The sequence below is a fragment of the Nilaparvata lugens genome, chromosome 2, assembly GCF_014356525.2.
Source record: "Nilaparvata lugens isolate BPH chromosome 2, ASM1435652v1, whole genome shotgun sequence".
NCBI classification, from domain to species: domain Eukaryota; kingdom Metazoa; phylum Arthropoda; class Insecta; order Hemiptera; family Delphacidae; genus Nilaparvata; species Nilaparvata lugens.
Window position 1 is genome coordinate 82003377 of NC_052505.1, and position 17740 is coordinate 82021116.

The 17740-nt window shown below is 34.7% G+C and overlaps 2 protein-coding genes across 2 annotated transcripts in view; one reads left to right on the plus strand and one right to left on the minus strand.

The window, feature by feature from the left end:
• Window positions 1-17740, plus strand: part of LOC111064454 (RYamide receptor-like) — a 390152-nt gene that overhangs the window by 252694 nt on the left and 119718 nt on the right. The gene's annotated exons all lie outside the window — the stretch shown is intronic.
• LOC111057312 (RYamide receptor-like) overlaps window positions 1-17740 on the minus strand; it is a 108522-nt gene that overhangs the window by 36935 nt on the left and 53847 nt on the right. Inside the window, exon 4 of the mRNA XM_039421921.1 lies at window positions 9832-10028. Within this exon, the coding sequence (XP_039277855.1) occupies window positions 9832-10028 (197 nt within the window). The remainder of the gene's footprint in view (window positions 1-9831; window positions 10029-17740) is intronic.

A 17740-nucleotide genomic window follows, 5' to 3' on the forward strand; every position in this document is an offset into this window, starting at 1 on the left:
ACTCAATTTTCTCTGTATAATCAACTAACTATTTGCTTGTTGATTTTGGAATGGAAGAATTTCTGAACAGGATAAGGTCATATCCTTATGAGAGAGCTCAGAAATGAATAGTATATTTTGCATTGTATAAGACCTAAATCTGATGAATGTTAGATCACTCAATATTCAATAAGATTAGGAAATATTTCACGACAGTAGGTTTGAAGATCTTTGAAAGATTTCAAGTAGAATTGATGCAGACTTTTGACTTTGATCTCAGCAGAGAATTTAGAATATCCATACAATAAAAAATCATGAAGTGTGAACATAACCTATTTTTGGACAATTTCCATCTAAATTTGGGAAAGGAACAGTTTTTGGCTTCAAGCCTGTTGTTCCTTTCCCAATCATTCATATTTGAGAATGATATTGTATGTATCAATTTATAAATAAATAAATAGCTGATTAAATAAATAAGTACGAATAGAACGGTTAGAGAGTGTGAATAGAAGAGAGCTGAAATGATGGAGAACGACAGAATCATGGTGTGAGAATAACGGACCAATTGCAACAAGCCACGCCTCCCAACTCCCCATACTCTCTTCTGATTGGTGGATTGGAACTACTGGGGTACTTCTCAATTCCGCCGGTAGGTGGCGCCAGTTACTGGGTTTTACTACAGAAACTATAGAATCTATTATTCGAAGTGCCGGTGGCACAAAAGCCGGTTAAATTTTAACCGTGGTTAATTCCACGAGAGCCAATCAGAGAAGCCGCTTTATCAAAAATGCCTTCTCTGATTCGTTCTTGTGAAATTAATCACTTTTAAAATTCAACCGGCTCTTGTGCAACCGGGCCATAGTCTATTAGAAGCTATCTATTAGAATATTATTCATAGTTACTGTAGTAGGTTTTACATTTACACTGTACACTTCATAACATTTCCAGCTTCCAATCGCATCTCTTCCTTCCAATTCCACGTAAGTCTATTGTCATTTGACCGTGACTATTGAAGAATGTTAGTTTACTCAATATTCGATGAAAAATTGTTGCTTTTCTTTTTGAAAAAAAAGAACGCTCATTCTTACAGAGCCCCTCGGCCTGGACAGCTTGCTCATGAAAACCTATTGTATACTAGTTTTGAAATCTGCAACTTGTTATAATATATCAGTCAATAGAACTTTATAATTTACTCGGTGTGGGTGGATAAGTCAGAATCAGAATTCAAGACAACTGGAATCACGTGTCGGCGCATAAAAGACTGTGTGATAACTCCCAAAACACAAATCATCAGTCAGGTGGATGATAAGTCACTACATTTTTATGCGCTTACAATGTTATCCTGTTATATCCTCGGAAAGGGCGAAGCAGTAAGACAATTTCTCTAGCCAACAAACTCGGTCTGTATAATGGTTGAAAAATATGTGTGTTGAAAATTTGAAGTTGATTGATCAAACCAATCAAAAGTATTCGTCGAAAAAACAACCTCGCAAACGAACGACTCGAGGGTCTATTCATCAGTGTGAACTCACTACGCTCGTTCAAGTCATAAATACTGTATTTTTATGAATATAAAATGATCCATCTGAAAACTCTACTCAATATGCGATTATTCCATGCGTCAATCGATGTTTTATTTATAGATTTATACGATGATGTGCTCATAACATATATTACATCCTTTTATGGGTTCCATGAGATACTGCAATATCTCAGAGAGAGTAGAATTTGATATTGATAGACAGTAGCAAAAGAAGAGTCAGTAGAGGGAATATAAATCCGTATCGTACGGTATTTGAGAGCATAAATTCATGTACACATTCTGTAAATGACTGGAAGTTGTCTTATTATTCAGTATGGATAACAGCCACAATATCACCTTCACAACTACTCAGAAAAAATGTACACGTTATTTGAAATTTACAGTCATGTTTGATACAAGAGTTGAATAATAACTATTCCAATGAGATGGAATTTCAGTATTGTATATTTTGTTAAAGGGTGAAGAGATCGAAAAATGTATCTACTACATAAGGTCTTGAAGCATCGAACCTTGGTATAATAAATTTATCGATTTTGGGAAAGAATAACAAGAACTTATTAAAAAGACTGACATAGCCTATTATTGAAAATTCAAGATGAATTTTTAATAACTTTCAAGTACCTCAAATTTACATACATCATGAACTTCCAGGATTCTAAATCACTAAGCGGCTCAACTAATATAGATTTTATTACAATTCAAATGATTTTATAACTTCTATTTAGAACATGATTCCAGAAATCCGATATCGGTACCTATTTCCTTTCTCCATTTCAAAGTAAATCTCGGTCCACGTTCCAAGCATCACAGTTGATTGGAATTCTGTCCAATTCTATTTAGAAAACATGGCTTAGCTGACAATCACCCTGGTGTGCCTACATAGTATTTGATTCCAGCAGAAGTTTACCAGTTAGAAGTCCCGAATATATTGATCTGATTGACTGGTGGAAAGCAAATAAACACTTCACTTCCCTCGCATGCGAAATTTACTCACTCTCTTAATTCCTTGCACAAACTTAGTTTGGTTTTCAAATAGCTGGAACAATATTTTTTCTCATGTTTCCAGCATTTGTTTGAAGATATCTTCACACGTGTTTCTCTCTTGTTAATGTGCTTCTCTCAAATATTATCTTGGATAAGGCTGGAAACCAATCAAAATACAGATATCGATATCCTATTTATTCTATCTTCATTTATTCATTCATACAATATGTACAACACCAAAATGATAGGAAGAGGAAAAATAATGTGACCTTGTGCTATTCCTCTCCCAAATTTTGATACTGTTACAAATAGTCCAAAATAGGTTGACTCTTGTAGTTCTTTACTTCATAAAATTCTACAGTCCTCAAACATTTTCACAATGCGGATTTATCTATTTTCAACCTATTTACTCTATCATTATCTATATAGATGAAAGGAGATGTACAGCAGTATTGATGATTTATGATACTATCACCTGTACACAAACAATGAAGGATAAATTATAAATAATAATAAATTTGTATTCTTTCTTATATTCAGTCATAATTTTTAATAAGGAGATATTATTATTAATCTACCGTAGATAAATAAAGAGGCCATACAATATCGATCCACAATAATTTCATTATCATTCACTTTTTGAACAATGAGTAGATTATGGAGAGCTCAGATTTCAACAAGTTAGTAGCGTAATGCATTTACTGGATGAAATCCCTCTTTTCCCATTTTGCCTTTTTCCGTAATAGGAAATCTTTTTCATCAGTGAAGGAATTTCATTAAAAAGGGAGCGCTTATCCCATTCAAGCGAAAAAAGGGTTTGTTGGCCATCTTTTCATCACGAATAAGCTCTCCCACTCACAGTTCGACGGCATCAGCGAATGGCCTCTGATCTTCAGGGATGGAAATGATGCTTTTAACTGGAAAAACTTCATCTTGAGACGCTTTGAGATTTCTCATCTACACTTTCAGGTTAAGAAGTGGGTCATAATTTTTCAATTTTTCAAAGTAGTCACAAACTTCAGCATAGATAGTTTGACACTATGATAATTCCCATTCAATTCTTAAAAACGTGATTATGCAGTACTGGAAACCTTGGCAAAGTTGCATCTTCTGCAAAATATTGGCACGAAGCTCATGGAGTCTAGTTTTGAGTTTAAAGTACTGGAAAGTTATTTTTTTTTTCAATTTCTATTGCAATCTAGTCTAAAAAGACTTATGAGCAATTTTTCCCTAATATAATTATGGGTTAAATATTAATAAGATAGGTAGTTCTCACCAGGACTACTACTTCTAGCAACTAACTTGAAATTATTGACATAATATAAATAATATAATGTCATGAAATAGTAATGAAATAAGTTATCATGTATTAAAAATACACATACACTATCAACACTGCTCTACTTTTGACACTTTCACTCCACAGCACCACACAACTCGAAGGGTTTGGTCGGCTTCAATCTGCGCAGCATATGTGTGTTGTCAAGTAGCTGAGCGACTTCTTCATTTTCATGCCGTTGGATCCTGTCTGCATGCTTGCGTGCGAAGCGCCCAATCTCTGTTGCAACGAACTCCACCTCCAAGTCTCTGTGGATGTCGATGTTCCGGCTGAATCTTGGAGCATCGACGATGTTCCTCAAAACTTTGTTCTGGAATCGTTGAATTACATCAACATTGCTCTTGCTGGCACAGCCCCAGAGTTGGATTCCATACATCCATATGGGTTTCAGGATTTGCTTGTATATGAGGATCTTGTTGTAGGTTGAAATAGCAGAATTTCGACCTATCAACCAGTAGATTTTTCTATACCTTATTCCCAGTTCTTCTCTCTTTTTCTTCACATGTGCTTTCCAACGCAACCTTGCATCCAGAGTCATGCCTAGGTATTTGACCTCGTTAGCAAATGGAACAGGTTTTCCATTGATGGCTAGGGGAATTTGCTCACATTTTCTGTTTGTGAAGTTGACTTGGACAGACTTGGTCTCATTTACATTGATTTTCCACAGTTTAGCCCAACTGGAGATTTCATCAGCAGCATCTTGAAGTTTCCTCATTGATTCCTGACTGTTGTCGCCCAGAGTTAGTACAGCTGTATCATCAGCGAATGTAGCCACTGTATCATTTTCCAACTCAGGTAGATCGCTAGTATACAGTAGATAGAGAACTGGCCCAAGAACACTACCTTGAGGTACTCCTGCTCTAATTTCTTCCAGCTCTGAATAGGCGGCTTCCTGCTTGACTCTGAAATATATTCTCACTAGATATGACTCCAATAATTCAGTGTATTCAATTGGGAGCATAGTTCTCAATTTTGCTAACAGGCCTCTATGCCACCACACCTTATCAAATGCTTGGGCAACATCCAGGAATACTGCACTACAAATTTTCTTCTCTTCAAGAGCCATTTCAATCAGATTGGTAATTCTGTGGACCTGCTCTATGGTAGTGTGTTTCTCTCTGAATCCGAATTGATGTTTTGGTATTAACTTCTTAATCTCTATAATTGGCTTTAATCTTTTCAAAAGCAGTTTTTCAAATAATTTTGAAATAACAGGTAGGAGAGAAATTGGCCTGTAAGATGAAACATCATGTGGCGTTTTCCCAGGCTTTAAGATCATTATGACTTCTGCAACTTTCCAGTAATCTGGGACATATCTCAGCCTGGAGGATGTATTTATAAGGAATGTAAGCTCCAAGATAGCCTTCCTGGGAAGCTGTTTCAATACATCTCCAGTTATGAGATCAAACCCTGGTGCGTTCCTGGTTTTGATGCTACTCTTGATCATATTTTCCACTTCAATTACAGTGACTGGTGTGATCCTCGCTGATTCTTGAACAGTATGTGGCAGATGTCCATCATCATCATAGCTGTCATCTGTTTTGAAGATGTTTTCCAGATGATTTGCAAACCTAGCTGATTTTTGTTTGCTGTCTCTAGCCCACGTACCATCCACATTTTTAATTGGTGCATTTTGGCTTGAAGTTCTTTTGATGCACTTAGTAGCTTTCCATAGGGAGTAGTCAGTACTTTTTCCATTAGTCAGCTCAGTGAGATACTTGGAGAATGTTTCATTTTTTAGATTTTTTATTTCTCTTCTGAGCTGCTGGGATAAGTTGTTCAGCAAAGTCTTGTCTCTTGGATCCCTAGAGTTTTGCCATTTCCTTCTTGCTCTTCTCTTCTGTAATAGAAGATTTTTTATTTCAGAAGGATAGTTGTTGCCTTGAGTCCTCCTTTTTATTTCAGGTGTACATGCCCAGGCTGCTTGCTGAATGGAGGTTATGAATTTAAGTTATTCAATCTTTCCTGACTTTCACCTGAATTCATCTGACTTTCTAGAATATAGACTTTCTTTAATGGTTTATTTTAGGAGTTTCTATGTTCTCATCTATCTTCAATTGATCAATTATATAAAATGATTATTACTTTCATCATACTATTCAATAAAATATCTAGTATTCAAGTCGAATGAATAAATTATCTGGTAACATGGAATGCTCCACTATGATCAACATGTCTTACAGCCAAGTCTAACTATGATCACTACGTCTTATGATCAAGATAAAAATCATTATAATTATGCAGTTGTATATTCTCATCATAGTCACATTCCGTATTCTACATCGCTCAATTCAATTGACTTCTATTTCTAAGACATAAATCACATATACACTTTGTAGAATGTTATAGTTAGGTACTGTTGTATCTAACGAATCAACTGCAGAAAGCGATAAAGCTAGGTACTACTGTAAGTAGACTACTATACTACTTACTTTAATTTCCCGGGAAATGTTGAGTAACTTGTCAAGAAATCATGAATTTTAGATACTCCTGATAATTTGAAAATACTATATTTTTTATCATTGATTTCTATTTTCAGTACTTTGAACTTGCACTCGACTTCATAAACTCTTCTATCTATCATGAACAACTTCACAACTTCACACAAAAACTTCACAACTCTTCTTACAATCTTACTTACGTCAATCTTAAGGTGCATTTTCGTTTTTGCGTAAATTTCTGCAGTCGACGACGACAAGCATTGTTGACATTCATATTGTCCAAATTTCAAGTGTGCTAAAACAGCTGATCGTATAACTTTTCATTATTTGTCTTTATTATTAAATAATTAAATATTTCTAATAATATCAACATATTGCCATTCAAAATAGAAAGAAAAAGAAAAATCTTAGTACCCTTTTTGAAATATTTAATCACAACATGTTTCTATACAGAAAAGATGCCATTTAAAAGTATAAGCTCAACCTGCCCCATTAAAACATAATCGAATATAATATTTTTATGCTATGTAGACAAATTGAAATCTACCCAATCTCAAATTCTCTCCCTGTCGTGGTCGACGACGGCATTTACGCACAAACGAAAACCCAGCTTTATTATCAACTGCAGAGAAAGTTATCAAAAAACAAGAACTCGAACAGTTCAAACACCAAAACCATTACTTAGGATACGAATATGAACTCCATTAGTTCACAAGTGTTACACCAGAGAAACTGAATTTGAAAATTTAGAGAGGTATTGATTGCACCTTCTCGTTTGGACGAGCTGCCAATACAGAAAGTGTCTCATGCAATCTTCCAGTAATATGCGCTGTCGTTCGGGAGCTGACATCTATAAAAGAGTACTTCGAAAATTTCGCCCGACTGGAAGAAAGAATGGAAGTTACATTATATCAACTTGTGAGACTTCATTCACTTTTTTGGGTGGAGATCGTTTGTACATTTTCTCCAACTTTCGAAAAGTTGAGCAAGGAGTGCACATGTGTAACAGCTGCCGTTGAAAATTGGAAGTTTGATCGAATATCCAGACAATAGATTCACAGCAATGTACTTTCGTTTGGTGTCCCTTTTGAAATATTCCCATATACAGTGCAAGGTTCAGATTAAACCAGAGACAAACAAATAGATGAGTTAAGCGTGGGATAATATATTTACGCTTATCCTTTCTCTATGATTAAACAATTCCCATTCTGTTCCACATCTATGTTGGGACGAGTACTGTTATGTGAATAATCCAGTTTAAACTACTAGAACACATTTTTTCTAGAGCTACCTGAATATGAGATATTTTGCACTAACGAAGAAGAAGAATAAGAAGAAGAGAAAGAAGAATCGTTCTATGATAACGATGACACTTGGTATAAGCAAACGTTAGCTGGCAATTACTGTACAAGCCGATTTGACTTGGAAGAAAAGATACTATAATTATGTTTATCAGAGAAGAATTGTCTGAGCTTTTTCTGATTAGCTAGAATCGTGAATCCTTAAGTAGTCCCAACTCCCATGGGTAATAACTCCCTTTTCAATTTCCAATATCCATCTAGTCAATTAGTAATAGAGTCAAAAAAGAGATACAAAATCTTCTATACTCTGCTAGCAGAGCTATATTCCTCGTTATTTTCTCAAAAAGATTGACCCATATATCTCTCTTCAAAAATCTATCCTGTTACATTTTGTACTAGCTCGTTTTTAAATTCTTAAGCTCATTCATTGCAAGTGCTTGTCTCTCTATCCAGAAAGGTTTGTTGTTTATCATCCGAAAACTGATTTTTTAAGATGAAATCTTTCGATAATGGGTGATTCTTTTTCGGAAACTATCTGATTCCTACTGTTTGTACTTCCCATATCGAAACAAAGAAACCTGATATTGTTATCCAAAGAAATAACTTATTCTGATCCATTACAAATCCAATATTGGAAAGGTTTCCGAGATTATTATAGAAACGTATTTGATAGTTTCAAGCAAAAAATAACTTGATTTTTTGTAGCCTTGAAATATTCCTTTAAACATTTAGGCTCAACTCACACTTACGCGACACAGGTCGAGAAGAGACTCGACTCTAGTCGAGAGCATGTGTTTCCAAATGGTGACACTCAGACCAGTCGAATCTAGTCTCCGCGACGTCACCATTTGAAAACACTTGACTAGAGTCGAGTCTCTTTTCGACCTGACTCGCGTAAGTGTGAGTTGAGCCTAACAGTGAATACCATCCAATCGGATAAATCAATAATATATTGATTGTTATAATATTATGGAGGTTACAATGTTTTTCTCCCTTTTGTTATTGTAGTTCACAAGAAGATCCTTATCCACGATAGATTGATGTTTTAATAGATCTGACCTATTGCACTGAAGGAGCAATACAAAACACCTATTGAATCAGATATACATAATTCACTTGAAACATAGTAGTAGCTTAGCAAAATAGTAACAAAATAAGTGCAGAAGAGAAATATTATGTTAAGATTTGGTAGGTGAGAGCAGTAGCATAAAAACGTTTCTAAAAATTATGGTGAATTCAAATGAATGGACGACTATTATGGTTTCCTTCCTTCCCTTTCTTCTACTATCATGCTTTCCTTTCTGGGTGGTGTTTTTCGAATGCAGTAGTAGAATAGTAGCAAATCATAAAACATTATGAATAAGAAGGAAAGATCAAAATTTGGTGCATAAGAAATTCAGTTACATAGAAGCTTTATCTCACCAACAAAATTAATCAACTACTACTGGAGGAAACGACTCGATATTGTCGAAACCACAGGGTCTATTATAAACAGCTTTGATATTGGTTTCGGCTGTTTTACATCATTATCATTCTCTACACCTTTTCCAACTGTATTTGAGAAAGTATCAATAATTGTAATAGTCATTTGTATTTGAGAAAACGTCAGATGTTGATGAGAATAGTTGTAATTGTAATAATTATAATAATATATTATCATATTATATAATATATATATATTATATAATATATATATATATATATATATATATATTATTATGCCAATAAAACTTACAGTTTTTGAAAAATAATTATTTTCAAGCCTTAAAATCCATTGAAGAATTGTAGTTTGGCTAATTGCCAAATAGTTTGATCAAGAGATTCAATTGATTGATGATAAAGTTCAATTGCGTCGTAAACATAGAGAATTGATCTTCATCAAGTGCAATATTTTACAAAATATTTAGATACAAAATGTTTGGTAGTAATTAATACTGTGTACGTAGTAATGTATCCTTTCCTGCTCAAATCAAACCTGTACTGTAGGCTACAGAAGAGTCACGACATGTCAATCGGAAAATTTTCCCATTTTCAATTGATATCTTCTCATTGACATTCCACGATTTCTCAAATACAATCCAATATTCTCAATTACAAGTGACTTTTCTCAAATACAATTGATACTTTATCAAATTAACTTGCAACTTTCTCATATACAATTGGAAAAGGTGTAAAAAATTACTACTCTTTTGCTACAAGGTTTTTCTCTCTTAGTGAATGTAGTAAGTAGTAAGTTATCCTCACCGGTCGCAATTGTGATGCCAGCGTGAAGGCTGCTTGAGACTGGAGACGGCGGGGATGGGAAAGGCGGTGATGAGGGCACCCAGCCACACAGCGGCCACGGTCGCCTTGGCATGTCGCTTGCCCATGCGTGGCCTCAGGGGCCACAACACCGCCATGTAGCGGTCCAGGCTGATTGCCACCAGAGTGTACGCGCTCACCTACAACGGAAATAGACATTTGAAAAAGACTGTTTAGTGCCAAAGTCATGGAATCATTTAATTATAAGTGATTTTGTAAAAATGAATGGATAAATAAATTATAAATCATACAGCGATGTAATGTTATTATATAATAGCTCTTTACCTGTACTGAAAGAATTCTTCTTCTTCTTTTCTTCTTCCTCTCTTTCTTTTTCTTCTTCTTCTTCTTCTCTTCCTTATTCTTCTTCTTTTATTTTTATTTTTATTTTTATTTTTTTCTTCTTCTTCTTCTTCTTCTTCTTCTTCTTCTTTTTATTCTTCTTCTTTTTTCGACGCTCTACATCCCGGGGTGGCCTTGGCTTCCTGTATAATACGCCCCCAATCTTTTATCTTATCTATTCGCCTAAACGTTTCCATCCACGTTCTCCCAATGTGCATAGATCCTCCTCAACCCCCTGAGTCCATCGCCTTCATGGTCTTCCTCTCCTTCGTGTTCCATTCTTCCTCTCCTTCGTGATCCATTCTTCCTTCTAACAGCTGCCTCGACGTTTGTGTGGGAGGCAACCTCAGGACCTGTTCCACTTCCAACGAATAGATTCGTCTTGATTTTGTAAATTGCACAATATCAATGTCCTCTTGGAGAATGCTGTCTATTTCAATGTTGTTGTGAATTCTCCACTCACTGTCTCCAAACACGGACCATAAATCTTCCTGATATTTTTTCTCTCCTGGACCCATAGCGCATGACAGTTCATAGCAGTCAAATTCCACGTTTCACATCCGTAAGTTAATTGCAGGTCTGACCAGAAATTTAAAATGGCCAATTTTTGGGTAGGTAATTCACGCTCGAAATCTAATCGCGGTAATTCACGCTGAATTCAAATCTAATCCACGCTCGAAACATTGTTTTCCCACACTGCACAGAAAGCAGCTGTTTTCCAGCCCCTACGTAGATCTGAAAGACATTGTTTGCAGACGACTCTCGTCTGACGTCAGAACAGGTTTCTTTCCGGCCTAGGCCGGAAAGAGAACCCTTTCCAGCCGCTAACATGGAACTAAGAAAGGTGATCAAAAAACAGCTGATCAAAAAACTTTCATTATTTGTGTTCATTATTCAATAATTAAAACTTTATGAAAATATCATCTTTTGTCATTTGAAAGAATGAAAAAGTATAACTCAACCTCCCACATAATTCAACATCATCTTTTAGGTTATTTAGAAAAATCAGAATAAAAAAAAAATACTTGGACAATTCCCGATATTCAGATACCTCGGATTTGCTAGAGCTATCACCTTCCACTTCTGCTTTCGGGACTCTTTCTAGCCGTTAACATGGAACTAAGAAAGGTGATCAAAAAACTTTTCATTGTTTGTTTCATTATTCAATAATAAAAATTCATAAAAATGTTATCTTATTGTCATTTGAAAGAATAAAAAGTATAAACTCAACCTCCCACATAATTGAACATCATCTTTTAGGTTATTTAGACAATCAAATAAAAAAAAAATACTTGGACAATTTCCTGATATTCAGATTACCTCAGAGGTGCATGAGCTATCACCTTCCACTTCTGCTTTCGGGAGTGCTTAGTAAACAACTATTCTCATATATATATATGATTTATTTTTGTGTGTGGCGAAAAATATCGTCCGCACCAAGGGAAAAAATGTTTTTTCTCACTCTCAATCTTTTCTAGTCCTCGGCCTACGGCCTCGGACTTGAGAACCGATTTCGAGCCGGAAAAATCTTATTTTCTGCTCTAGGTGCGAAATATACTATTTCGAGTTGTTGTTGAGCATGACAAAGATTTAGAAATGATCAACAATCAACCATTTTGCTCGTGAAAACACCACATGTGTTTGAAAGTAAACTATTGGATTTGTCAATCGGATGAATGTCCACTGTGACTGTCAACTATTTGGATGAATATAAAAATTTCGGTAATTATTGTGAAACTTGAAATGAATCATTGGGTTTATTATATCTCATCAATGCTTTTCTGACCAAGGCTCTTCGAATGTTATTGAATCCTGTAAAAATTCAGATCAGCTATCAATCGGTTCACGCTAATATTCACATTCATAAGATGAATTTTGAAATACTGTAGCACCAGTATTGTTTCGTATTGAATTGTCATTTCTCAATAAATCTTCTATCCGATCTTCTCACATATTCTTTATCTAAACGCTATAGCTTCTGAATGTGGAATTATCAGAGATGTTAAAAGAAATACTACATAGCCCTCATGTTACATATTTATACTCTCTGGGAATCATATTGTATGGCATTTCCCGGATCTTATACAAACTTCTGTGTCTTTCCCCCAACGTTATTCAGAGCAGATAAGACACAAAAACTTCAATTTATTTCATAGTTTCTCATTCAGCTTGTTATGAAATCAAAAAAGCATATGACAAATTCTCTCAACTCGGAAAACTCAAGTTAGAACTCGCATACTAAATTTCAAATTGTCATCTCCCATAACAACTAACTTGTGATACATATTCTTGTTTCCAAGTTGAGCTGAAGAAGTTTCAGTTGAATTCCTGAAGTAAATTTTCTGTCTCGAGTGTTATTTTCATTCGAAGGTTCCTTCTCGAACTCTCAAACTAATCTTTCAACTATACTCCGTACAAAATATTACGCTCTATACTATAATATTATGTTATTATAGTATAGTGCGGTGATATTAAGTGCAAAATTTGACTATAATTTGGTTTTTCAATCATTCTAAATTCAAAATTTCTAGTTAATATATATTCTTGGACAGTACTTGAACTTTAATTTCCTCAGTAATAACATAACCTATTTTTCGGACATTTTATTATTTATCAAAATTTGGGAACAGAATAGTTTTGGGCTATGCCTGTTGTTCTATCCCGATCATATTCATATGATTTTGTAATTATATCAACGAATAAATAAATAAATAATAAAATTATTACTTTGGACTTAGAATGAACATGTGCAGCAGATAAGGCTTACAGTGGTGAGGATAAAACGCAGCGAAGTTACCGTTCTGAACCGGCCAGCATTCACAAATTTCTAGTGAAACTGCGCTTCTACCTATGACTCTATCCATCAATGTAATAGACTGATCTCCCTCATTTTTCTGCGCCGCATACTCCTCCAAATCAGATGTAATTTTGTACGGAGTATACTAGACTGAGTATCTGATGACGTGAGTTTATTAGATCCTGATTGAAAGGCGAAATAAATTTTGATTGAAAGAACGAAAAGTGATACCGCAGACCCACATTCATGAGACCATAGCGAGATCAAACTTGAATACCATAATCAGATTGTATATTATCAAGTTGTATGCCACATTGTTCCAATTTTGAGAGACCAGCATGAAGAATATCGAATAGAAGAGCAGAAGATAGTTGGTGGATGATACCAACTTTTCTTTTTAGGGCTACTGAAATTATTGGAACACAATAGAAGTCTCTTAGTACCTTTTTTATTTCATAAAAAAAAACACAGGAGAAAATAAAAATCGTAGCTACTTGATAAATTTTATTGTGTTTATTTCAATAATTGCAGTAGCTTCAAAATAAAAGTGAGAATTATGAAATTGTATATGATATGATCTCCAACGCATAATTATTATTCATACTAATATGAACGTAAGATTTCAGGCCTCAGATTCAAATTTTGTTCCACCGTTTCACGACTTAGGAACATACGGTACAACTCTTGATGAATTGGTCTAGCGTACTACCCAAAATACTCGTATAAGTTCCAAGCAAATGTAATCTTTCATTGGACGCCCAAGGCGAAGTTTCTAAGTATAACTTGATTGTTGATGACTTGGCTTTAGGAACATCACAAACTCGATTACTCGTTCAAGCTCTGACCTATCCAATTGTAACTTCGGACATCCGAAAATAGTTGAACTTGAATCTCTAATTACGAGATAAGAACAGTGAACACTTGGAGTGTTCTTGGAGAGAGCACTTGGAGAACAGTTTGTAAGTGATTAGGTAGCCTACTTAATATTAGGGCTAGGAGCAACACTAATACAAATACACGTTCCATGAACTATATATCACAAAAATCATCAAAGATTGGATTCTCTTCAAACCAAGTACAATATACATGAAAATTGAAAATCAAGGTACCATTTTAAACGCATATTTCTATTTTCAATGCATGTTGTAACTTTAAAATCATCTTCTTGTGGAACTGCTATATACTTGATACTCAATTTTCATGCAAATACCAGTAGCGTCGAAGAAGAAAGTGAACATCCAAGCACAATTTACCGTAGGCATCTCATAACTACAAAATGTTTCTTACATAAAGAAAATTAGAAAGTTTAATGAATGAGCATATGAGCTCGAATGCAGTAACTGTCTTTTTTAAAGTTGATAGATTTCCATGCTTAACTATAAATCTGCTCCTAAATAATATGAATGTCATGGCTATTATTTCAAGTTATTATTAATAGTATAATTATTACACTAACAAAAAATGTATTGGAAATCTTCTCCCTCTACTCATTCAGTTTCTCGAGCTGCTAATCATTTCATCATCAGTCTACTTCCGTCAACTTTATGAGTAAAGCCAATAACTAGACAGAGATCTTTTCAGACAACCTTGATTCTTCGAAATTCGCCACATCATCCACGCACAAATCTTAATTATTATCGAATAATATTATCGGCTACCCGTTGGAAAAGATAAAAATATTACCGTGCACAAAAATCTTGCTGGTGACAAAGAGCTTGCGAAGAAGAAATTAGAGTATAAAGTATTACATCATCAATACTATCATATTTGATCTATTCCTATTCAAATACAAGTCAGACCTAGGTTCTAAATTTATAATAAAAGAATCCCAAGTCAAGTAGGAGCTCAAATTATGCGGTTTATAGTAGAAATGTACATAGTGTAATTTACATACGATGAAATGTCAACAATATAAAAAGCACAAACTAACAGCGAACGTCAACAGACTAGACTAGTTTGATTACATCCCCTTTCCATTCGTATTTTCCCGCTGAGTTTTTACAGCGAACCATGTAGCTAATATGGGATGGCACTTTTCCAGCTAGCTGGGTGACAGATTCGAGCCCGAATCTGTTGTTGAAATAGCACTTAATGCTGAGTAGCAAGGAAAATACTCTTCTTTTCTTCTTGTTTGCTGAAAGAATTCTGTTTAAACGCAGAAAAGAATAACATAAGATAGCCACCAATCCTGTTCAGTACAAGATCAGACAGAGTCTTTCCCGGCGGGAAAAACATTTCCTTTTTAGGCTTGAACCAGGTGCAGACCGAAGCAGTAAATCGAGTTACTCTCTCTCTTCTTTCTCTCTCTTTCTCATCGCTTAACAGCAGGGGCCTAATAATATGGTACATCATTTGATATGAGTGAAGCTGGAGCCTACATCACATAGCAGCAGGTATTTTATACCGTAGACATACCTGCTCTTGAACCATCTCAACGAGAAAATTGTTCGCGATGAAGTGTTTTGTATTCTCTTGTCGAGGAAATTGGAAATGAGAATACTTCATCCATCCAAGAATAATGAGTGTATTCACTTCTTGATTAATATGTTCCTCGTGTTTCTATAAAAATAATTCATTCATCAAAGAACAATAATGAAAATGTTCCCCGTGTTTCTGGTCATTAATAAAAATGATGAGTGGAACGTGCAGTTGTCATTCTTTGATGACATGAGTTGAATATTCTTTTACCGATTACTAGTCTTGAGGAATTTCATCAAAATATATTATTTATTGTGTACATTTTTTTTAAAATCGCAAAAAATCTGATTAATTCATTTTCAGTGAACACATAGCCTATATAAAATTGGTGTGTAGTGATTTACATGAAAACATATTGATCTGCAAAAATATAAGAAAAAAACATTTATAGGCTAAAAGACTGTATTTCATATTTATTGACATGATTGAATGATTCCCCTTTCTAGCTTTCTAGTGATAGGTATAATCAATCTCATTTTATTCTTATTCTTACTTACCCCTTATTTTCAAAGTTCTTTGCTGGCAGTTATAATTATCACCCTCATCTTTCATTCATCATTCATATGAGACTGCATGGTCTCTTATCAGCTTTATTGATAACACCTCTCCTTCATCACTTCATATATTCATCTATATTCATCACTTCATATATTCACTTCATATGAGAATTTTCACCATCAACTCTATTAAGTAATGTTTTAGAAGTAGTTTTCTAAGTACTTTTTTCGTTTCAAGCATCAGTCTTAGTATCTTGATTAAACTGTATACTGTACTTATTTTTGTGTTAAGGAAACATATTTGGGTCATTACCTGTTGTTTCTGATGTGATATTGTGAATAAATAAATAATTCTCCAGCATTTCAGGTTCTCTAAACGATTTTTAAAACAACAGTCACATGAATCAAAGCAAAACATATATCTATGAGTAATAATACATGAATATTATCACACGTTCATTGGAATCTATATTGACTCCTTTCAACTTAAGGCTGTGCAAAGGCTAAAAATAAACTAGCTACTGGTAATATTTTTCAAAGTTTCTCGATTGCTTTGAGTTACTATCAAGCTATCAAAATGAAAAAGTTTTTCTCAGGAAAACATTTTTTTTTTATCATTACTTTTTGATATATGAGCAACTAAAGTTTAAATTTTTGGGACAGAACATTTCAAGTTCGGTAAGAGGTGAATCCATGAGATTTGGGGAATAGATTCTTCATGGTATTGTTGATCCAATAAAACAGAAATTTTCTGAAAATATTAATTTTTGAGAAAGTTATTTAAAATTTACTAAAAATGACCAAAAATAACTCAACTAGAAGTTATTTAGTCAGCCTTTCTACTGATATTTTTCTTGCATAATTCCCTCCGACCTTCAAACGTGAAATCTAATATTGGGTTCTCACGCGGTTTATTCATACGCCCAAACAACGATAAATCATCTGCTTGTTTAGGGTAGTCCCCAGGGTGAACTTTATGGGCCGTTTCTCATGAGTCACCTCTTGATCTCCATGTACGAATCCGAAAAGACCCTGCTACCTCATTCATGTGCTGAAATATCACTCCCACGACGATACTGGAACCATCTCAAACATGCAAACGATGAAATTCACAGCTTTCTCTATTTTATGCAGCATGCTAAACCCTAGGGCAAGCATGCAGTTTATGATCTTACTAAAAGAAATGGAAAAATTGAAGGTTTTTCAGATATGGTTTGGAGCTGGATAGTGATTTTATTATGAGGCAACCTACTATTCTACTATCCACTACTTACAAATCATAGAGAATAAATTATGATAGACAAGACGACAGGCTCGTTCCGCTCGCCCTTGGCTGAAACATCCAGAGATGAAGCCAGCTGGCTCGCTTCGCTCACCTGCATTTTTCATTTATTTCTTGTTGCTTCCTCCCGTGAAATAGTGAGCATATATGCTCGGTGTGAATCACTGATTATTTAAACTTTGTACCTTGAGGCTGCAGGAATCTCTGAAACTCACATAAGAACATGATTACGATATCATTAGAATTACTGTATTTCAGTCTAGTTTTTCGAATTTTAAGCTAGACATGATCTAGAGAATTATAAAACCATTTATATCAATGTGACCAACTTTCTTGAAAAAAAGAAAAATGCATTGGAAGCGCAATGAAAACTTAACAAAAACCCCTCTTTTTCAGCACCGCCATTACCTTCAACTGAAACATTGTATAGACTTCCAAGTTTAGTCGTTACGAAAA